The 23,907-nt window shown below is 41.2% G+C and overlaps 1 protein-coding gene across 2 annotated transcripts in view; it reads left to right on the forward strand.

Annotated features, from left to right (window-relative positions):
• LOC136678926 (myotubularin-related protein 10-like) overlaps positions 1-23,801 on the forward strand; it is a 33,626-nt gene extending 9,825 nt beyond the window's left edge. For both annotated transcript variants that reach the window (XM_066657117.1, XM_066657116.1), the window contains exons 4-17: positions 2,821-2,957; positions 4,524-4,596; positions 7,078-7,220; positions 12,709-12,802; positions 13,077-13,224; positions 13,761-13,848; positions 14,088-14,176; positions 15,179-15,309; positions 15,838-15,907; positions 16,164-16,234; positions 16,440-16,612; positions 18,771-18,941; positions 19,514-19,702; positions 19,927-23,801. In XM_066657117.1, coding sequence (XP_066513214.1) covers positions 2,821-2,957; positions 4,524-4,596; positions 7,078-7,220; positions 12,709-12,802; positions 13,077-13,224; positions 13,761-13,848; positions 14,088-14,176; positions 15,179-15,309; positions 15,838-15,907; positions 16,164-16,234; positions 16,440-16,612; positions 18,771-18,941; positions 19,514-19,702; positions 19,927-20,538 — 2,189 coding nt within the window. In that variant the 3' untranslated portion in view covers positions 20,539-23,801. The remainder of the gene's footprint in view (positions 1-2,820; positions 2,958-4,523; positions 4,597-7,077; positions 7,221-12,708; positions 12,803-13,076; positions 13,225-13,760; positions 13,849-14,087; positions 14,177-15,178; positions 15,310-15,837; positions 15,908-16,163; positions 16,235-16,439; positions 16,613-18,770; positions 18,942-19,513; positions 19,703-19,926) is intronic.
• Positions 23,802-23,907: the final 106 nt, after the last annotated feature.

A 23,907-nucleotide genomic window follows, 5' to 3' on the forward strand; every position in this document is an offset into this window, starting at 1 on the left:
ATCTAGATCTGTGACTGTTCAAGACACAGCACACAGTAGGAAACACAGATTGTTTAGATGTCTCAGTTCTGTATTGGAGAGCTTTGTGTTGTCAGTTGTGCTGAGATTAATATAATATATTACACATGATATATTCTGCAGCTCTAATGACTAGTGATTAATTCTGGTAGCAAAGGAAGTTGTTGTAGAACCACAGGCGAATCTGACAGTGTGCTAACTTTGCTTAACAGATCTGACACCAGCTTTACTGGACTACCAGAGCGCTAAATCGCTGTGGAGGAGAAGGAGAGCTACAGAGGGATAGAAGGGCATACAGACCGATTAATATTTACACACACACACACTTAATAGGCATGTCACAATAGCCATATATATTCCCAGAAGGTATTGCAATAAACGAGATTATTGTTATTTTAAGATCATTTTATGCCACTGATATAAAGATAATGCAATTGCACACATTTATATAGCAATGAACTTTAAGCAAAAACCTACTTATTAAGAAGGTTCCGTCATTAGAATTAAAATGTATAACAAATGTTATAAAAAATTAAAAATATAACGTTTAAAATATGCAAAATAAATAAAACACATCTAAAATAGAGCCACAGGTTTTAAACAAGTCAATGTAACTGCTCAAGAATAGAGAGACCAGAGAAAATTAGAGAAAAGAACAGTGCGAGTGGCTTAAATATTGGTGACGTGCTCATTTAAACAAACACACCAATAACACAGTAGGCAATACTGAGGTAAGCAAAACTTACTGAGGTAATGACCATATATTGTACAGGGTAGGCCATTTTATTAAGGTGTATCCATATAAATGGGAATGGTTGGTGAAATTAACTTCCTGGTTGTGGCATGTTAGTATATGGGAGGGGGGAAACTTTTCAAGATGGGTGGTGACCATGGTGGCCATTTTGAAGTCGGCCATTTTGGATCCAACTTTTGTTTTTTCAATGGGAAGAGGGTCATGTGTTTTAACGTAACTTTATTCTTTCATGAGTTATTTACAAGTTCCTGACCACTTACGAAATGCGTTCAAAGTGCTGCCCATTGTGTTGGATTGTCAATGCAACCCTCTTCTCCCACTCTTCACACACTGATAGCAACACCACAGGAGAAATGCTAGCACAGGCTTCCAGTATCCGTAGTTTCAGGTGCCACAAACAAGAAGTTAATATCACCATCCATTCCCATTTTATTAAGGTGTATCCATATAAATGGCCCTCCTTGTACAATGATTCAATAATGTGAGTATTGTGACAGGTCTACACACTAGTCAAACTGTCAGAAAGTAACTTTAAAAAATTGTAGCCTTCATGGTTTTGACTTTTTTTGACATCTTTGACTCGGAGAGCAGTGTTGTATTTCATTGGCCGTCTCTGTACATGGCTTAAAGTGGGTTACAAAACTTGTACTAAAAATGTACATATATACACATTGGCTCTTTTTACCCTCACCTTTATAATTTCACGGATGATATTTCAAATTTCAAAAAATAAACCCCTGTAACTTTCCCTGAGGCTCAGGGAAAGTTAGCTGCAGATGCTCTGTGCTCTGTCTGTGTCTGAGGGTATTTCCATTGCTCTGTGGCAGCAATAGAGCCCTGGCTCAGAGGAGGATCATTAACTCTGCCCTCCAGCCCCAGCTCAGGAATGCACATATCACCTGTCAGCAGGAGTAAGAGGATCTTGCGCACACCACCTTGGAAACTTGAACAAGGCACAGGTCATGAGGGACGCTCTCTGTCTGACCTGCTTCTGAATGATTTTGGTGTTGTCTTTCCACTGTTTTGGGTTTGTGTTTGGAACTAGAGGGCTCTCAGTAGGTTTGTAAGGGAAATGCATAACAGTGCTGTGTTTATACAAGGCATATGGGATATTTGTATGGGCTGGGGTTGTCCTAAATACAGTATTTTGGCTTTGATATTGATTCAGAAATACTGATTAAAGACCTACATTACTCAGTCAGCATTCGCTGGATAAAGTGACACATTAAATTAATGGTTATATCTGATTTTCTATTCCAAATTTACCAAAGCAAACTTTACTAATTTCTCACTTCATTTATGTAATATTACCAAATAAATCATGTGCTATTTTATTGTGTTCCAACTAATAAAGAAGGTAAAGGGCAGCAATTGGGGGTTAGGTGCCTTCTTCAAGGTCACATCAACTGGTTTGAGAGAGAAGACATCGCTGCTCCTTCACCCCACCCCCAATTTTCCTGCCCGTCGTCGTAATGGACCTAGTGACCTTCCGTTCCCAGACCTGCTTCTGTAACATTAGGCCACAGCTGCCCTATTCAACGCTTCCAAAATCTGGCCGTGAGCTTCCCCTTTGTTGCACATTTAGGTGTTTTCTGCTCTGACACATCTACGCAACACATCAGCTCTGTATCTGACCCTTCTTAAAGAGGATGTCCTCTGAGTTCTGCATAATATTATTTCTGCATATGTCCTGTTTGAAGTGTTTGGTTGTGAAACCAGAAGTCACAAATATCTGCAACGTAAATGAAAAAGTGAAAAATACTTCATTCACTATCCAAGCACTGTGTACAGAGTCTTTAATGAGTAAATCTGTTTACATCTTAATAGTTTAAATGCAGTGTTATTGAAGCATCTGTGAAATGTACTGTTAAGTTTAGATTTACCACAATATCTGTCCCCTACAGGCGTTTTCAAAATCATGTCACAGCCACACTACTACTTCATGCCGGTCTTCCTGAACTGTTTACAACCAGCACTACTTGGTTTCTTCATGGTGTGAAGCTTATGAATGTTCCTCTGACTCTTAATATTCTGTTTCTGTTCCTCAGGGGAGATTGTAGTGAATGAGGCGAATTTTGTGCGGAAGTGCATCGGGGCCGACAGCAGTCAATATGATCTGTGGGGGAAGCTCATCTGCACTAACTTCAAAGTCTCCTTTGTTACCCACGATTCCCTGCCACAACAGGTGAGCTCAAATGTTTCAGTTATTGAAATGTAGCGTTTCCCCTTTTAAAATATTAAGTGTAGTTAGCAAGTAGTGGAAGTTAATACCCACTATTAACTATTAAAGCATCACACCTACCTTGAAATATGCCAAGTTATTCAGTGATCTGAAAGTATGAACTGCAGTATGGTGTATGATTCTTCTATCAGAAAGCAAATAAGGAAAATGGTGTTTAACGTTTGTGTATATTTTAACAGAGAGGCTTACAGATGTGGGTGTCAGTTGTGTATGATTTGATTATATTCAGTCCTAAAAGTATTTTCAGAAATTACTACAGTAATTACGTACATTACAAATGTTTCTGTTGTGTATTTACGATTTAAAATCTAAAACGTAGAGCTGGTTTCCCACACTGAGACTAAGCCTAGGATTACAGATAGCATTGAGTTGTGTGTAGGTGTAATCCCTGTTAAATCCGTGTTAAATCACACAACAGACCCATATAAATATATGAATCTAAATGGCCAAAAGTATTAGAAATAATCTAAACTGTAGCCTCTGAGGAATGTGCTATAATCAAGCCCTCGTATTTTCTACTGGAACAACCCTGAATCAGCTCATCGGTCATTGATGAGCTGAGTCAGAAGAGAGCGGTGAGTGATGTATGAGGCTGACGCTGTGGTACACTGGTTTAGACATTTTAAACAGAGAGAATAATAAGGTGTTTTCTTCATTGTCTCTGACTCTGCTGAATGTGACGAGGCCGGTTTGTCTTGTTATGAAATATGGATCGGGTGGAGCTCTTGCGTAACTTTAATAGCTTGTTTATTTTGCCGCTCACCATTAGAAGGTCTTTGACGGTGTGCTTAAAGCAGCCCCTTGCACAAAGCTGTAGTGGAATTATTTTGCCATTGCCGTGACTTTGAGAGACTGTGTTAAACATATCTTTTTGGAGCAATAAAGTGAATCATTAATGGAACCTGTTGTTTCACAGCTTTTATGTGAGGGGGTAAGTGGGTGGGAAAATAATTAACTGTTTGGTTAATCTGCCACCGAACTGATAAACATTTGAGCAATCTGGTCGACACACAGCCTTGTTTACTGATTGACAGTGTTACAACTGCATGATGGTGCGGGTTGATTTTTAGTGTCATCGTCTGTAATCAGCTGACAGTGGTGTAGATTCGACAGTAAATACCAGGTTTATTTATAAGGGAATGTGTGGTAAATGTGAAACTTACTTTGATGGAGGAACTACAGGGTTTCCTGAAAGAAAGGAAACACCCATATTTAAAAAACGGTGATCCAGTTTTAGACACAAGATGTAAGGAAAGAGCAAAACCTGTTAGGCCATGGTTCCCACCTGCCTCACAGCTTGTTTCTAAAATTGGATCACTATCTTTTATGTTCTTCATTTTTGGGAATCTCTGAGTAACAGTGAACATCAAATGATTCAATAAGTGTGTATTTGTTAGATTTTAAATGACTCTTATTGTTGCTATAGAATTTAATTCACCAATGTATTAACATGACAGTGACTTTGCTAATGAAGCTCGCAATGTATTGTTTGTTTGCTGCACTGTATAGAGGTTCCAGTGCACCCATCGGCTGCTGGGAGAGCACGACATCCCCCTGGCCTGTGTGGAGAGAGTCGTCACTGGTAAGACATCCGTTTATTTGATGCCATCCACTATGTAGGATAGTTAAATGTGATTAAAATCAAGCGGTGAATCAGTGAAACTCACCTTTTATAAGTAAAATCATGGCCACATTTGAGGTCTCACAGCACCAGAACAAACGAGAAAAGGGAAAATCGCATTAAGATAATTAGTGGTCATTCTTATGTTTCAAGCCTGTGTCCAGTTGTAACAGACTCTCATTTAGCTTCTCCACTGTGGGGAACTGAAATGGCAAGCGTTTTATTTTGGTTCCAGGTTGAGTTTCCAAAAAAAAAAAATAAACCCCATGGTTTAAAGTTCTTAAATTGTTCTTGGCTTGAATGTGCAGTTCCAGGAAAGAAATGCCCGTTGGTATAAAACCCTTACGTTATGTAGATATTCGTTAAACTTTAAAAAGCCTCTTCACACTCTCATATCTCATTTAAAAGTTCGGTTCTCTCTGGTGGCTGGCTCCATGGGGAAGTGGTTCTTCACGGGGCGTCACTCCAAAAACCTGAAGCAACTTTGGCACCTTTATTTTTAAGCGCGTGGCATGCTTCACCTGACAAATATGAGCTCTGCTCGGAGGCAGACTCTGTCTAGCTGTGTGTAGGGACTTTCTGGACACATGAAATGATCCAGTACAGTTGCGTATTCATAATCTTCAAGCACAACACAAATGTCAACTTTCTAGAGCTGCTGAATTGTGAAAGACAGGTTGTGTTAAGTTGCTCCACATTCTGCCTGAATTGGCCTATTCAATCTCTTTCTCATTTCTCTCCCCCTCTCTCTCTCTCGTGGCTCTTTCTCTCTCATTCTCGTCCTTTCTGCCTCTCTCAATTTCCAAAACTATTTGTTCTAGGCTTACAGAGGAGCCTGTATTGAGGATGAACTAATGTAACCCATCCTGCTCTGTTTTGTCCTCCTCTCCCTCGCTCTCTTAAGCCTGCAGTATTGACTGAACCTGTTTGGGTGGCTGTCTGTCCCTCCCCCCCTTTAGCTGGGCTGTTTTTAGCCGAGCTGCAGATGAGATCATTGAGCCAGACTGTGGCCCAGCGCTGCAAAGCCTGGCTGGGATTAAGCTTGTTTGTGTTAGATCATTGCCTCTGCTCTTTGCTGACTTGGCCCCCCAGGGCCTAAGCCTTATGTAGAACTGATAGAGCATGAAGCCATGTGTGTGAATGTATATGTTTTTCATGCATTTTCAGGACAAAAATCTCCTGAGTTTTTGGCTGATCCACAGAGCTTTCCTGTAAACCAGCTGGATGAAATGTAGTTAATGCTTGGCTTCTCCAAAGACAGGACTCACAAAGGGTTAAAATGAGCCAGCTAATGTCTGAGAAAATGCTTAATGCTCACTTCATTACCTTTTAACACCTAATTTTCACAAGTGCCTTACACGGCACTCTGTTTGAGCTCAGGTCCTGACACTGTATGTAAACAAACCTGTGTGTGTATATATGTGTATGTACAGAAGGTTTCTCCGCTGCGCCTCCAACAAAGGTCCATTATGAGCATTGACAAAAAACATAGAGCTGAATGTGTGCAACCTGTTGGACTCTGAATGCATATAAACCAAATACAACTGAGCAGCTCTCACATTTCCGAAGCTTCCACTTTACCAAGCCGAACTGACATTCTTACTCTTGTGGCCTATACCACATCAGCTGAAGCTGTGTTTGTAGTTATTCTGGGTTTAATGTTCTCTTTTTTGGGTGCTATGGTGAAGAAGTGTCATTGTAGGCTTGAGTTTGATGGACTCCAGTCTGTTAGAGAGACGAGTCTTGTCCTTTTTGCTTAGTGGTGGTGCTCAGCCCACATGGAGCCCTGTAAACACGAAAGCACAGGCATTGAACTATGCCACTTTTGCTTAAAGGAGAATTCAGAATTGTTGCATAGTTGAATCATTCAGCGTAGTTTGAATGAATTGGGCTATTTAAAAAATAATAATAATACATTTAATGGAAGCCAGATGTCCAAATGTTTAATGCAGTGGTTACTATTCTGCTGCCTTATGATTAATATGGTTTTAGGTTACCTTTTGGCCTCGAAACTCGTCCAACAAGACATAATTCTTGATCTAAAAATGTAATCTCCAGAAATGGACAGGTATGCGAATGAGTGAGAATGATAAATTGCAACAAGGAAGTGTATGACTAGGTGTTGAGTTTGAGGAATTTTTGCAGCCCAAGGTTGGTTGACCATTATGGTCATGGGGTACAATATGAGTGGAGTTTCATTTCAATAACAACCTGCGGTGAACACTGTTGTGAATTTAAGTACAAGAAAGGAAGTGATACTGAACAAGTGGCTTGAACCGTCTACCTCTTAACATTTAATGTATTTGCATGTTGTCCATTTCCCTTTAGTCTTGTTGGCCTCTTTACAACATCAACATATAACCGAGGCTGCTTGCATGCAGAAAGTCCACTCTACTAAGCTCATGTGTAATTTTCTCACTAAATTAATGTTCCTCTCTGCAGTGAATGATGCTAAAGGTAAACAGAAGGTCCTTGGCTGTAATAAGAAGCTGAAGTTTAACCCCACTGAGTTGATACTTTACTGTAAGGACTTCCGGATCGTCCGCTTCCGTTTTGACGAGGCCGGGCCTGAGAGTGCCAAAAAGGTAAACACACCTACACAAAAAACTCAAGCAAGTTAGATTAACAAACCCGCCAGACACATCAAAATGTCAAGTAAATGTATTCATACAAACTACATATGCACTAAAAATTTCTAAATACCAATTCATAAATAACTTTTTTTTTTCTTCAGTGAATGCACATTAATTTGGCAGTAATTCCAGAGCCTTCCCACCCACAAACCATACAACAAGACCACCTTGTCAATTTTTTTTTGTGGGTGGCCTAATTCCAAAAACATGGGATGAAATGAGTTATCCCTCCTCCTTATCTGAGTACCTCCACTAATTCTACTCAGTAAAAAGTCAAAAACTAGAACTGAGAAGAAAGAACAGAATGAAAATGGCTAAAATCCAGAGCATCTGCTCCTCACTCCTCATTATTTAAAGCAACAGGTGCTGAACATGGCTGTTATTGAGAAAAATGTTTAGATGGGGTGTGACGGACACTTCTGTGGTGCTTGATCCTGGGGAAGTTTCTGTGTAATTAAATCGGTTTCACTTGTTTTTTTATGTTTCTGTATAATTAAATCATGATGAAGTACAGAGTTGTACAGATTGGTTTACTCTGAGATGCTCCCTTCTAGAAGTAAAATATCGTTACTCTGTGGACAAAACGTACGTTCAGTTTTGTTGTATTTCAGTTTGCTGTGAATGCACCAGTAGGTTCCACACTTTCTTTGCAAGTCCAGAATATCATTTTCCGTTTCCTGTGATTGTGATTTTTATTTTATTTAACAGGTAAATAAAGATGTTCTATAAGCAGTTATAAAATATGTTAATGAGGTAATACTAGAGAAAGAGTGAGAGACTAATAGAGCTATTCAGTGTTCCTTAACATGTTCTTTCGTGCACATTTAAACACATGCTGTAGTTTTGACCTTACAGACTGCTGCATGATTCCTCTGAGATTGGGATTAGTTTGTAAGAGGATTCAGAGCTCAGCTGGTGCATTTACTGACTGTGTGTTCTGGGACTTCCGTTGGTCAAGCCAAAGGGAAAAAAAGACCTGTCAAGCATTCTCGCCTGTTTTTATTATCACTTCTTTTTTGGACTGAAATATTTGTGGCTTTAGCTGTTTTGGATCACAGCAGATTTGATCATTGCCTATATTTATGCTGTGAGGATTTCTTTTATCACGACCCAGCAGCGTAAACATAATAGTGCTGTAACCTCCATTTGAACTGACTGTGAACTTTACAGTGATCAGCGATGCTGAGAAAGCACAACTGCGAGTTTTCTATTGTAAGATGGAGAGGATTACAGTTGGTCTACTTGCCCGAGCAACCTTCCTTTCATCCTGTTTCTCCATCTGGCCAACAGTGAGCCTGTAGTGGAGCTGGAATTAGCACTGTCTGTCTCGGAGGAAGAGCCAGTGTGGGACCAATTTTTCCCTGCTCCACCCAGCTGGCTGGGACACAAGCGTTCCTTTGCTTTAATTGAAAAAAGACCAATTCATGAGCCATTTCTATGTCTTTTCCTGTTTAAGTGGATCCGTGCTTATTTCACTAATATTAATTTGTAAGAGGTGGTTATTTGGTGCTTGTTTGATTGAAATGGGGAGTGGTATAAAGAGCAAATACATTCATTAGACCTTAAGTCCTTTACAGGGTGCATATTGTGGTCTTTATTAATATTACAGAAAAAACTTTGCTTATTGTTGTAACTTCTTTTGGATTCTATCACGGACACCGATGCTCACATATAAACACCTTTATAGATTGTTATTGCTCTGTCCATTCACTGAAATAGACATATTTACAAAACTTTGATCATTATTTGTTCTATTCCTCCTGAGAGAATGCCACCTCATAAAGAGAAGTTTGTTTTAAGGAACATTAAAAAGTGGTGCTGAAACATTAAAAAGTGAAAACTGATGTGAAAGCAGCAGAGAATGCTCACTTCTACTTGTTCCCAACACGAGCACTTCTCCTGACCTAAACGTCTCTCTCTGGTCTCTTCTAGAAAGGGACTTACATGGAAAAGTTCAGTCCACTGTGAAATATTTGACTGCATATTTCCTCTATAAAGTTTTAAAGCTGTTTCTGAATCAGACAGTCCACTTTGCTCTGTTGAGGAATGTGCCTCTGCCGTGTGATTTATGTCTAGCAGAGTGAGATGAGCAGAGTGTTTTTTTGCTGAGAGAAGTATTTGTTTGGGATAGACCTGTGCTCTCTGACTCATGCCGACCCTTCGGATCCATCCTGTTGGCTCACAACAGCTGCCGTTGCCTGGAAACGTGGGCTGTTGTGTAAAATGAACTGTACCTCCTGACTCATTGGCTGACAGGAGCAAGTAACAAATTCCTATTCGTCATTCCTTCAGAATGGCAGCTTTTGATTGGCTCATTCCTTCAGAGTGAGTCAGGGCCTGCATGAAAGAGGTCCATAGTATGTGAGGAATGGGTGTTAGTCATTGGGGAGGACAGGAGACTCTTAAGTTTTTTTATGAAAGTAGGGTTAGAGGGTTGTTTACGTGTTCTCTGGCCTGAGGGGAAAAAAATGATGTGTTTCCCTTTGCAGTGGCAAAAAACAGTGAGGCAATGGTGTCTGAGAGGACAATTAATATCCATAGGAGTCACATTTTTCTCTGTGTATTATTAATCATTTTATGAACTTTGGCTCCTGAACTCCTCCTGTTTTTCCTACTACAATTACACTTTTTTTCCCCACTGACTCTCACCCTATGTTTTCGGCTGCAAATGTGATTTTAAAAAAAAAAGTTTATTTAAACTAATTCTAAAAAAGGATTAATCGAATCATTAATCAAATCATTAAACATGGCAGCCCAAGTTTAATACACACATTTTCAACTAGAGTTCCCCAGCCAACACTGAGCATGAGATCACAGGAACGAAGGGAGGAGGAGGAAGAGGAGGAGGTGAAGAAGCAAGAGGGAGAAAAAGAAGAAAGCTGGCTGAGTTGGAGTGACAGATTTTGAGAGACGAGTCTGCCAGCTCCTGAGAAATGTGTGAAGAGAGGAGGAGGAGGAGGGAGAACAGCATGAAAACAAGAAGAACAAAAAGGGCATTGAGAAGGGCACTCGCTTTCTGATCGTTCAGCAAACACAGACTCATTTGTCTTGCAGTTCCGTTCCACAGCCCGCTGAAGCCTCCGGCTCAGAACGGCGATCTATAGAGCTTACGTGCAAGGCAAGCTGAGTGTGTATAGGGTGCGCGCGCACACACACACACACAAACTCATACAGATGTAGTCAGAGTGCAGGGTGCACTCACAACACATTGGAGCGATTAGGCTGCCGGGGGCACTTCAGCTCTCACTGCTCACACACTGAGGTAAATTTTAATCACACTGAGACTGATTTCTCCTGGTGTTGAATGTGAACAGTTCCCATTCAATTCACACTCACTTTCACATCGTAGATATGCCAGGTATATGACATTCATGTTAGGGTAAGTTGCATCTAGCGTGGACCATTGAATTTCAAAGGTTTTCTTTAAAAATGTAAGAATTTCCTCAAAAAAACAAAGTCTGATATCAAGGTATACACATATTACAACAAAATCCATCCATCCATTATCTGTAAGCACTTATCCAGTTCAGGGTCGCGGTGGGTCCAGAGCCTGCCTGGAATCATTGGGCACAAGGTGGGAATACACCCTGGAGGGGGCGCCAGTCCTTCACAGGGCAACACGCACACTCACTCACACCTACGGACACTTTTGAGTCTCCAATCCACCTACCAACGTGTGTTTTTGGACTGTGGGAGGAAACCGGAGCACCCGGAGGAAACCCACACAGACACAGGGAGAACACACCACACTCCTCACAGACAGTCACTCACAGGAAACCTACGCAGACACAAGGAGAACACACCACACTCCTCACAGACAGTCACTCACAGGAAACCTACGCAGACACAAGGAGAACACACCACACTCCTCACAGACAGTCACTCACAGGAAACCCACGCAGACACAGGGAGAACACACCACACTCCTCAGACAGTCACCCGGAGTGGGACTCGAACCCACAACCTCCAGGTCCCTGGAGCGCTGTGACTGCGACACTAACCTGCTGCGCCACCATGCCGCCCCTAATACAACAAAATTATTCCAGTAAAAGTAATATTAGTATTGAACCACATTTTAACAGGTCTCTTATCCATTGTCTTTTTAAGCTCCCAGGTAACTGCTAGAGAACGGTTAGAAAACATAAATGCAGAGGCACCTGTCAGAACCAGCTTGATGTTTTTAGTTTGGCTCTGTTAACACAGCTGTTTTAAGATGTGTGTGTTCTTTGTACTTGAGTGGAATGAGGGTGTAGGATTTAATCATGCCTCCCATGTCTGGTGAAGGGGGCCGAGTGTAATTACAGCGCAGCTAAAACTGGGAGCTCCAAGTTTCCCTTTGTGACAGATGGATTGAAGCCAAGCTGTAATAGTGTATTATACAGAAGGAAATTACAGAGCTACACAGCAGACTGACATGGACCCACACACACACAGAGTCGCTCTTCGCCTCCGTCCTGAACTGAATGACTATATTGTGCGATCTTGTTCCATTGCCACCAGCACCAAACTCTGCACACGCCATTCTCAGCCACTTTATCCCCAGAGCAATAGTTCCTCTATACAGAGTTTTCTTTCTGTTCCATTACAGATCAGCTCTGCTTTGCAGCTCTCTGAAAGCCTGCTGTCTGTATTAGGGGAGCATTATATTGCTCCTCATCATGACTGCGATGTGCCTTGCTAATTATAAAATGTGTATATGTATAAGTGCTTGTTTTATTTTGGCCATATGTATTATTATTATTATCAGCATTTAATTTGATATAATTTAGCCATTTAAAAAGCTCAGAGGTCACTTTACAAACATGGCCTTTGTCTTGTTCAGTAACCGTTTTTCAAATCGCTAATTTGCAAGAACGGTTAATAAATGTGCATTGTATTCAGACCCCAGACATGCAGATTCAAAAAGAGACGAAGTGCTTCAGAGGGCAAAGGAACCTTTTTTAAATGCTGCTATATAAATCAGTATTGTTTTAGCTGTTCCACTTTTAGCTGCCATGATTCTGTCAGCCACGCTCAGACATTACTGAATTTGTCTCGGTGCCGTTATATATCCCGCTATTTTTCACGGCTTTCTACATCTGCAGTTCATTCCTTCTCGGCTTGTGGGTGTTACTCTACTACTGTACTTAAGCATTATATTAAAACATTTGTACGTTCCTGAATTATTCTTGCAACGTATTTCTCGTTCTTTCTCTCGATTGTTAATTCTCTCAAACATCTTTCCAAAGCAAAAGGAAAACCCCACATTTTTCTCTTTCTCTTTGGGCTTGTTACATAACTTAAGTATTTTTTTCCATTTAAATTAATGTCATTGTGAAACAAATCTGTTTATTGGCAAAAAAATCCCTGAAAATCCCCTGTAAATGTGGATGTAGGTATCCATTTTTTTCACTCCTATAGGCTCTTCTGTGTATGTTCATGTGATGTGTCTGTGTTTCAGGTCTGTCTCGCCATCGGCCACTATTCCCACCCAGCAGACACCCAGCTACTGTTTGGATTTGAGTATGTTGGCACTTGCTTCTACAGCTCATCAGGTAACACACACACACACACACACACAGAGTATGTGATCCCCTTTTTGTGATGTGGGTTTATATACATTAAGGCATAATACATTTTAGGATTCCAATAAAAAATATAAATCTAATGTGGTTACGAATTATCACGTAAATATTTAAATGAGCACAGTTAAAACTGAAAACATAGTAAGAAAAACTCATCACTGACCTATAAAACAATAGAAAATTAAAGAGGAAATGATGAATTTACCCTCACTTACATGTTATATGTTATACATTTTGTGTGCAGGTGAGAGGGTGAATGGCGTGGACCCTGGAGGAGGGTTACAGACGCCTCTGTTCGACTGCTCCTCTGACTGGGACAGAGAGATCAAACGCACAGGAGCCTCAGAGTGGAGAGTGTGCTCCATCAATGAGGACTATCTGATCTCTCCCAGGTTTGTGTGTGTGCACACTTTGTACCACATGCCATTTTGTAAACAGCACTGTGGATTACCAGGGGCTGGAGAACAGGCTTAGTCTTGCATTTGGCACATTAATCTTTATTTAATCAAAACAACAGCGCTGTCTTAAGCAAGGCCCTTGTTACATGTTTATGTAATTTCTGTGCGGATGTGATTATAAATTGCTGCTTAATCTCCATTGTGATTTTAAAAACATCAGTTCAATATTTTGCATAGATTTGAGTGAACCATTTAAGCTCCTTTGATGTTTTTGGAATAAAGTTTTTGGACAAAATAAATGTTCACTTGATTATAGTCCATATGTAATATACTTATCATATTATGTTATAAGTATATAATAGTATGTATATTTAAGTACATGTTTATTATATTTGTGAAAATAATTGAGAAATCACACTGGATACGTTTTTCTTGAACAGTATCTTTTATCAACAATCGATTTGTTTCTGTTTGTGATGCTGTACCCTTCTAAATCTGACTAACTGTCAAAATCCTGTTGTTTCCCCCAGTCTCCCAGAGTTTTTTGTGGTCCCGTCCTCACTGGCGGATCAGGACTTGAAGCAGTACGCCTGTTACTTTCAATCTCAACGCATCCCGGTGAGTTCTTACTGTGACCTCGGAGAAATCTGCTTGACTGCCTCTACATCTGCCTCTGCTGCTGTTCTTTATTATGAAGTGCTTGACGTTTTAATGTCATAGTAAAAGAGTGAGGGGTAACCATGCTGACGTATTTTGTCTGTTTGTGCTGTTAAAATGAAATACAGACTAGATATGTGACAGATGTGTTTTGTAATATTTGTATTTATAAAAATAAAAATGCTTGTGTGTGTGTTCAGTTATGGTGCTGGAACCACCCCAATGGGAGCGCCCTGGTTCGCATGTCCGTCATCGCTGAGCCTCAGCAGCAAAGGAAGCTAGATCAAAGGTATGGAAGCACAGTAGATTTGTAGTATTTAACCAGATATTTTGTATTTAATGTGTCATTTTTTTTATATGTTAATTTCCTATAATGCACAGTTGTTTTGCCTACCTTTAGAAAATGCAATCGCTGAGTGAAGTTGATTTGGTTAATTAATGAAATCCTTAGCAGTGAGTGTAAGAAGTGTTTAGGAAACTGCTGAATTGAATTTTGGCTTTCGCTTCCTCATTATCACTCCCCGATTATTTCTTGGAACTAGGACTCACGCCAGGCAGTTGCCACATCAGTCTCCAGGGACTTTGACTTGGATTAAGACTTAACCATGTTTTGAGTAATTACTGTAGTTTAAAGTGCACATGTGAAAGGGCTATAGAGAGGAGAGCTGTCCGAGGCTGTGGATGACACTAAAGAAAAAAAAGATAGTTGTCATCGTCCCTCATATTCCACTAACTCTGTGGAATAGATGTAATAAATAAAGCAGATTTTGGATAATGGACCGTGGGAATGCAGGAAGTCCGAATTCATCATCCTCTGCTTTTTCATGGCAAGTGTCTGTTTTCAATTTATTTTAAGTCTTCCAAAGAGCCTGTCAGCTCAATCACTTGATCTTTTGGCACAACAAACCAAGAGGGGATGCCAAAGCTTCTCAGAGATGCACACTGTCCTATTTTCTGTCTGAGGCCCAGACAAAGCAGTTACAGCAAAACCAAGAAAACACAAAGCATCGACAGAAAATCCAGCATATGATTTCTCTGATGATCCTAAATATGATTTTTTGTTTTTGTATTTCATTAAAAAGCTTTAATTGAACAGTTATAGCACCCACCACTAAGTACAGGTGTCCTCTCGCTGGCGTCTCTCAGATTGCAAAACTGGTGACTTCAACTCTATTACAGCTAGTACTTACTTAAAAGCTTTGTTGCAGCCTCTGTTGTTTTTAAAGTGCTTTACAAATAAAGTTGAGCTTATATGTCGGATGGAAAACAGCTATTTTCTGGATTTTGACAGGGTTTGCAGTGCAATAATGAAAAGCCACCCGCTACGCAGCGACGTCTTGAAGACAGACTTGGACAAGAGTCTGCCGAACATCCAGGATATCCAGGCGGCTCTGGTGAAGCTGCGGCAGATTTGTGTGATTGGTGAGTTGGATCACACCCTGAATTAACTCTCAGCTCTCTCTGTTTACTCTGACTGTTTGCCTTTCAAAACAGATGGATTTGAATCCATTGGCGATTCAAATCCTTAACCTTTTGTCCTTGACCAGTGTCTCCACATGCTATTCCTTCTCTGCCTGTTCACTGTGGTCCCTCCTCCCAGAAAACCTCAAGCAGCTTATTCTGACCCCACTAAAGGAACAGTTCAGTGTTTTTTGCCACACTTCTAACATGCAGTAGATTACCACAGGATATCATTTTCACTCATTTCTCTGTACTTTATTAAATAACTGCTTATATTCCACCAAGTACGGTTTGAATCAGTGTATTTTTTCCTATTTGCTAAGAATAGGGAAATGCAACAAAACGTAAGTCCACAAAACTCTTGAAACCCTGACTAGGTCTGAATTAAACTCCTGTGACTGTCTATTTTTTCTTGTGGGAACTGTTTATTGACTTTTTCAACCTGTGTTTACCTGTGATAGCTGGTATAAATGTTTTGGCTGTGCGCAGATCCCTTTGAGGAGTCTGAGGAAAAGTGGCTGTCGTCCATGGAAAGTTCACGATGGATGGAGTATGTCAGGTATGAATAAACACCAAACTGTGGCCAAATGACAAGCTGGCTCTCTCCTGGCCTCATGCTGGCAGCATCGCTGCTTTGTTCCCTCTTATTTGGATGAGTCAGTTCAGCTGCCAGCATCAGTGACATTTGGATGGTGGGTGTTTAAAACCCTAAATTTATCTGTTGTAGAAGCTGAATTTTCATGAGTCTCATGTGTATTCTTGTGGACAAATAGATTTCAGTGAAAGCTAAACTGTCTTATATCTATCTGTTTCAGAGTGTTTCTGAAGCATGCGGTGGAGATAGTCTACATGCTGGAGGGGAAACAAGCTTCTGTCATCCTGCAAGGTTAGAGATGCTTTAGGCTTTTTTTTGCCTGCTCTCTATCAATCTCCATTGCTGTGCAATCAAACATCAGACCCATCAGCCCTCAGCTTGTGCTTAGAGGTTTTCATAAGCTTTTGCAATTTTTTTTTTCCTAGCATAAAGATATGTGCAAACCATTAAAAAAATATCTGTCTCCCCTTTCCTCTCTCTCTCTTTGTCTCTGCAGAAGAGGTGGACAGGGATCTGAGCTGTGTGATCTCATCATTGGTTCAGGTGATGTGTGACCCTCACTGCCGGAGCCTATCAGGTTTTCAGGGTTTGGTGCAGAAGGAGTGGGTGATGGCTGGCCATCGCTTCCTCGACCGCTGCAACCATCTGAAGAAGAACGACAAAGAGGAGGTAGGAGTGTGTTCCTGAACTCTGACATGAGCAAATCAGCCTGGACAGGTTGAGGGTTGCATATGTGTAGCATGGTCTTGTTTCAGTGTTCACAAGGGCTTTTCACATGGCAGCTGAAAAACTGCTTCCCAATCTCATTGTGTCCGTTTCCATAAAGAAGGAAGAGCACCCACCACTAAGTTCAGGTGTCCTCTCGCTGGCGTCTCTCAGATTGCAAAACTGGTGACTTCAATTCCAGTACAGCTAGTACTTAAGTGTATAATGTGCCACTAATAGAATATATATAAAATGCAGAGAACCATCTTTTGAAGGACTGTGTGCTCTTTTATTTATTTATTTTTTTTCCTTTGAGATTTCACAAGACCTCGGTCACTGAAAATGTTTCAGTTTGAAAGCTGGTGGGCGGGTGTTCATTTTGAGGAAATACCCTATGGTTTAAGCTCACGTTTCGTTCTGTCTGTCTGTTTTAAAAGATTTGAGGCATGAACAGTTGTTGCTTGTGATGTGAAAAGCCCTGAAGTTTATGCATCTTTCACACATGTTCACACAAAGCTCAAACATTTCTAGTTTATCATGTGGATTACATGACCATCCGCAGCATTCATCTTGGACATTACCTGGACTTACCCAGCGCTTGTGCGAACTGAGTGCGGACTGTTCCGGAGTTTCTCCTACATGTGCTGCACAGGTGCCGCGCCACGCCTAAAGCATGTGTTTAGTTTCCTGCTGTGAGAGCACGTCTGACACGGAAAATCTCCCACTGTGCACTTCATGTGTGAAAAAACACTGGACCCAGCACTCCAGTTTCTCTAGAAATTCTCAGAGGTTTCATATCTGAAAGAGGCATTAGTTAGCACCAGGAAACTAATGGCGCTTTTCCACTGCATAGAACCTACATGACTGTACTCGACTCTGCACAGCTCTTTTGCTTTTCCCACTGGCCAAACCGGGTCCCTGGAAACGGGTACGTTTTCAGTCTCAGCTCACTTCGGGTTCCAACCGTGCTGCGTAGGTACTAAATGGTGAGGTGTAAACCCTGCAGAGAGCTGATTGGCCAGAGAGACATGCCAATCACCATGAAATGCAGAGCTCATTCAAATCCAGCACATTTATTTTTATTAAACTCACAACGGTAACTCGTAACTTTACCTCGAGGTGTTTTGAAGAGGTTTATATGCTTCCTGGACCGATGGCAGACAAATTTCCAGTGAACGCACAACAAGGAAAACTGATCCGTGAGAACTGGGGTGCGGAGCTGTGTTCAGGTCCAAAAAACTAAAACAACACGCAAATACACAATGAGTAACCAAGACCTAACTTTACCGCCACCGTTGTGGTTTTTAGCGGCAGCGATTCTTGAGAGACTGGGTTTTGTGAAGTCATCCACTGCATTTCGTGGGGGAGCACTGCCAGTGGGAAAGAGACAAGCTATAAGCGAGCCAAGCCGTGTCAAGTCAGGCCGTGTAGAGCCGGACCCATGCAGTGGAAAAGCGACACAAGACTGGTTTACTGTACCCAGGTGTGAAGCCTCTTGAGCTGCCTTCCCTTTTCACACAAGTTCATTTGACTTGATAGTTATTACTAAGTTTGCGTATCTGTTGGGAATGAGACTCAGTTTGCGTAGGGAAAAACCCTTGCAGTCAGTAACAGATGACATATCTCCAACAGTAGATCTATCTCAAGTCCTAGGTAATATTTGCACTACATTTCGTCCTACTTTGACACACCTGAATCATAAAGATCTCGATAATGAGCTGATAATTAGGTTGAACCAAGGGTGTTTCCTGGTCAGTACTGCAAACCTAACACAAATAAATGTAAAAATGTTATCTCTTATTGTCTTTATTTCTGCATGAACAGCAGCTTATCATTGACATCACAGGTAGCACAGATGGTATTTTACATAATCACATCTGTAATGGTTTCTTTAAAGGATTTTGTTTAATAAGATGGTGTTAAAGACCAGATTACATTTTGAGTCTGAATTTTAACATTCCCAAGTTGTTTGTGAAATCTTGGCCTAAATAGTTCTTTTTTTTTTTTCCCTGATACAGCACATCTGTTTAAACTCCTCATGGTAGTTATTAATCCTTAGAAAAGCAAAATAATCTCAATAATTGCAGGAAAATATTTAACCTCTCTCCTCCCTCCTCTGCAGTCTCCTCTGTTCCTGCTGTTCCTGAACTGCGTCTGGCAGCTGATGGAGCAGTATCCAGCAGCCTTTGAGTTCACTGAGATGTACCTGATCATGCTGAGTGACAGCATGTGGGTTCCTGTCTTCAGCACCTTCCTCTTCAATTGCCCTAGACAGAGAGCAGAACACAGCAGGGTGAGACAGTTCAATTACAATCTAAACACACAGAGATGTACCACCCGTTATCATTTCTGACAAGACTTTCGTCCAATTGGTGTCCCAATTCTCCCCACGTCTTAAGCGCTGTTCCATTATTCTAAGAAATTACTTCAACAGCTGAAACTGCCCAGAGACACTTTTATTTTGAAATAGGGGAAAAAGGGACAGAACTATCGACAGGCAATAACATATAATTTAAAATGCTTAGATAATTCAGACTGTAACAGGACATTAGCGCCTTTCTCACAAATGAATTCTCCCTCAGCACGGCTTGCTAAATATAAATAGTTGCTAATAGTATTTAATAGTGTTTGAATACCTTGTTTTTCTCAGATCTGATTGTCCTCAACTTTCTTTTTGTTGATTAAAAAAAATAAGAATTCATGTTCATTTCTATATGGAAAGTCATCCAAAAGATGAATGTGACATAAACAGACCAAAGCTGTTATTTTGGAACTCCCGAGCACGTTTCTGCCTGCTTGAATGCACCTGAATCATAAAGGGTTAAACGTGATCTTAGTTATTATTTCTTCGTCTTCCCCTAACAGGATTTTGCCCTCAGTAAGAGTATCACTTTGGGAAAGGACCAGTCTCTGCGTTTCCCACCTGTTTGGGATTGGTCTCAGCAGTTCAGCTTGAAAGACCAGGCCCTCTTCAACAACCCTCTTTATGTGGGCAAGAGCGCCCCCTGTGTGCACAATGGCACAGTGCGGACATTCGCACACAAACGAAGCAAGGTGAGCCCTTGTAGAAACAAACAAGAATATTTTATAAACATCCTAACTTTAAAATACATTTAGTGTTATGGGATTTTAAGTCATTTTGAACACTTCTAGTGGTTCATCATAAAATGTAGATATAGTGTAAACAGGAATTGGGTTTTTTTAAGTAGTAGGAGGAGAATTATTGTCCACCCTTCTTTAAACCCTGTCCTTAAAAGATGCATGTTTTCTCTTGGCAGAAAAACTACAGCTCTACACTGCGAGGCGTTCCCTCGATGCTGCGGAACGGCTCTCTCGCTGACCATGACACATTGACGAGGCGTAACTCTCTGATGCCGAGGCTGCGGCCGGATTTGTCTCAGTCCCGCGAGCAGCAGGAGAGCCCTACTGATCGTTTCTTACAGGACTGGCTCTCTCGGCCGGCCGACCCACAGAGTCTGATTCTGCCTCAGCTCCTGCCCTCGCACCTCCCTTTCTGGAAGCTGTACTTCCTTCGCTGGGTTCCTGAGGCTCGTATCCCCCACGGTGGATCTGTAACCACGTTCCACAAGCTCTCAGTGCTGGCTGATGAAATAGAAATGCTCCAGAACCAGCTGAGGCAGTACAAAGGAGGAGGAACTCCAGCCCTAACCCCCAGTGACCCTCAGACAGAGCCCAGCAGAATGTACTTCAAAGCAGGTTCACCTTGTGAGTTGTCTTCTACTCCTCCAGAGTACCTCAGCTCATCCTTCCCTTTCTCCCCCGTGGGGAACCTGTGTCGCCGCAGCATCCTGGGAACCCCTCTCACAAAGTTTCTCAACGGAGCCAAAATCTGGCTGTCTACTGAGACACTGGCCAATGACAGTCTCTGAAATCACGACAGGAGAATTGCAGGTGCCCATGGTACAAAACAGCCAGGGAACGCTGACCCCAACCAACTCAGAGAAAGCCAAACATTTGGTTGATGTGCCATAGCTGTGGTCAAGGATTTTGTGCAGTGACTGCTTTTGTTGAGGGGATATAAATCTGTTTAGATTACACTTAACCAAAATCACTCTGAAGTCCAGTACTGGGGACCCTGTGTAGGGCATGGACTGGGTTTCAGAACCACTGATCTAGTGTAAATACACTGTAATTTTAAAAAGTAGCGGTGGGTACAACAGTGGGAAGTCAAATTGCTGCATGCACAGAAGAGTAGAGTCTTTTTCCAGGCCACTCTAGTGTCTCTGCTGTCATCTCCTTCATTCACATTGTTCTCAAATATGTCCCTCATTTACCTTGTTTTGAATTGCTTTCTCTTTTCACGTTGCTTTTTTTTTTTTGTTTATCAGTTTACTTCAAACATGTCGGGACAATGTTCTAGGACATTGTGTATGGGGAGATCTTTCTAGATTATAAGTGACCACAACACCCACTGTACACGCAACAGCTAGGGCACACCAACCCTCTGTTTGGGTTTAGTCGGAGAACGCTGGTCAGTCTTTAAGGAGTCGGAGTGTCTGGACTATTAAAAAGGACAGTGTAAATTGTAGCTTGCCTGTGGGTGAGGCCATGGTGGTGAATTGTTGTGCAAGGGTGGACAAAGACTGAATATTTGGGTCTGTCTTGGGCTGCTACAGTTTTATTTACTAAAGTCTGTTGTCCAGGCTTAAAAATGTGTCCACTCATGCACTGTATTTTATTTTGTGTGTTTTTGTTTTTTTTTTGTTGCACAAGGTTTTCTGTATGGGTGAATCCGTACATTAATTTTCTGATGTTTGATATCGTTTCACCTTTTCTAAGCTGCCAATACTGCCCCCCCCCCTGTCCTGGGTTGTTTGGAGGTATGACAATATCATAAGGAAAGTAGGACTGTAATTAAATCTGTGGTTGAAAATCTTTTTAACACATTTTACTTTTAGCGTGTATAGTAATAGAGTATATAGTTCTATAGACATTTCAAAGGGCCTTCTGGAAAGGCCTGACTAGCTTTGTTATGAATAAGTAATAACCAAAATTGTGAATTATGTGGGAAATGTCAGGGATTCCCCACACTAACCCAAAATGCAGGTAATAACTGTGCACCCTCAGTGATCTCTGACGCAGGCTGGACCTGTCTGATAGAACCCTGCTGTTGTCCGTCAGCCGGTTGACTGGGTGCAGCAGAGGAGTGCACAGTAATCCTGACAGGCACATAGTGAATAAACATTATAATAGTTTAGTTTAGAAATTAGAGATTTTAGATAAAGGGTTCTATTGGTAAAATATAGCACTTGTTTCTTCCTAGTTTTGTTAAAGGGCCCATATCATGAACAAATTATTATATATTTTTTTTAAATGTATTGATGGGGGTGTATATATAAATACCTTTTTAAAGAGTCACACCAGTGGCCTTTAGCTCCTTCTACTTTCTCCTGGCTTCTCCAAGATTGTGGGTTCATTTATGGCAGTGGTTGTGACTTAGTCATGAGCAGTGCAGTTTTGGAGGTGGGACGGGGCACTTCCACGCATCCAGTGCCTGCAGACAGAGCAGTTATGGGTAGACCCAGTGCCTGCAGACAGAGCAGTTATGGGTAGACCCAGTGCCTGCAGACAGAGCAGTTATGGGTAGACCCAGTGCCTGCAGACAGAGCAGTTATGGGTAGACCCAGTGCCTGCAGGCAGAGCAGTTATGGGTAGACCCAGTGCCTGCAGACAGAGCAGTTATGGGTAGACCCAGTGCCTGCAGACGGGGCAGTTATAGACATATCTAGTGCCTGCAGATGGGGCAGTTACAGATGTATCTAGTGACTGCAGATGGGGCAGTTGAATATATATCCAATTAATGGAAGACAAAGATGTTTGGTTTTCTTTAGCCGTGCCCCTTGGACCACTGACGTTACGGCACAACACCACACGAGCTACATGGAGAGTTCTTTCAGGGATCAGCTGGAGCAGAGAAATGACTCATCTATAATGAGATTAACTTCCAGATCATATTTTTCATCATCTTTTTTTGGCTTAATCCACTTCACGGTCGCTGTAGATCATATTTTTTGTTACAAATTCTTAAATATTGCTGGCATTACTCTAAAATGTCTGTCCCCAGTTCATAAAACCCACAGATACAAAAAAAGCTGCCACATTCTTAACTTCTAAGTTAATGCAGCTCCTATTTTTCCATGTTTTTGGAACATATCCGTTGGTGGTATATCATGAAATTTTACCACAGTGAAAATGATAATTTTATACACACATCCCCCTATGAGGCACACTACAGGACCAGCCAGTCAGGAAGATTGATTACATATTCCTAAATATTTAAAGGCACAGCATCTACAGTAGTCTTTTTAATCTCTAGGGATGTATAGAGGTTAAAAATGGTTGTATAAAGATATAATGAATGTTTTTGGTACATAAACCACATCTCAGGGGAGAGCTACAAGAAAGATTCAGGATATGGGCCCTTTTTAAAACCCTTGTTTCTTTTGAACTGGACTGAAGTCCTGATTTTATCAGATTCGTAGCCTTCTATAGAAACGTTTACTGAAGCCCTTCGAGTTTGGATTTGGTTTGAGCACATATTTGACAGAACTGTATTAATTCTCTTTTAGTTTATTTTTAATTTGAATTAAGGTACTGTTACTTTGCCCATTAATGAGTTACGAAGTGGTTTGTGTGATTGTGATTACAACTAATGCAGTGCACTCATTGGTGTTGAGAGGATGATGGTTGGTTGAGCTTGATTTTTCAACATGTTTTGAGTATTTTTTTTTTTTTTCCTTCAGAAAACAGCTGATCAATTGTTCAGATATGCAAACATGGCTGAGACAGGGTTATTGGCTTTAATCCTCTGTGCCTTGCTTTCCTGAGATCATGATGTTGACGTCCAAGGGACCTGTTCTCATCTTTCCGGCTGTAAACCATGCTTAGCAAAGCCTTAAGAGTTTTCCAGTTCTCTCGTCCGAGGCTAAACTCCTAACACCATTCCAAAGCTCTGAATGGAAGCCATATCTGGAAAGGTGTGTGTGTGTGTGTTACAGGCCTTTTTTGGAGGGGCTTTGACAGGCTTCTGAAGGGCTTTGCGTTAACTCCTTGAAGGCTTTTCCAACTCTGTGGAGCCTGGAGCCACTGTGTAAGATGTGATGCTTCTGATTCAATTTGTTGCGAATAAAAAGGAAAGACTCTTCAAGGTTGATTTATTTATATATATATTTTTTCCAGGTTTTACTGCCCTGAGAAATCAGATGGAACAGCTGCTGTGCTTCAATGGTTTAGCTCCC

The sequence above is a fragment of the Hoplias malabaricus genome, chromosome Y (assembly GCF_029633855.1).
Source record: "Hoplias malabaricus isolate fHopMal1 chromosome Y, fHopMal1.hap1, whole genome shotgun sequence".
In the NCBI taxonomy this organism is placed as follows: Eukaryota; Metazoa; Chordata; class Actinopteri; order Characiformes; family Erythrinidae; genus Hoplias; species Hoplias malabaricus.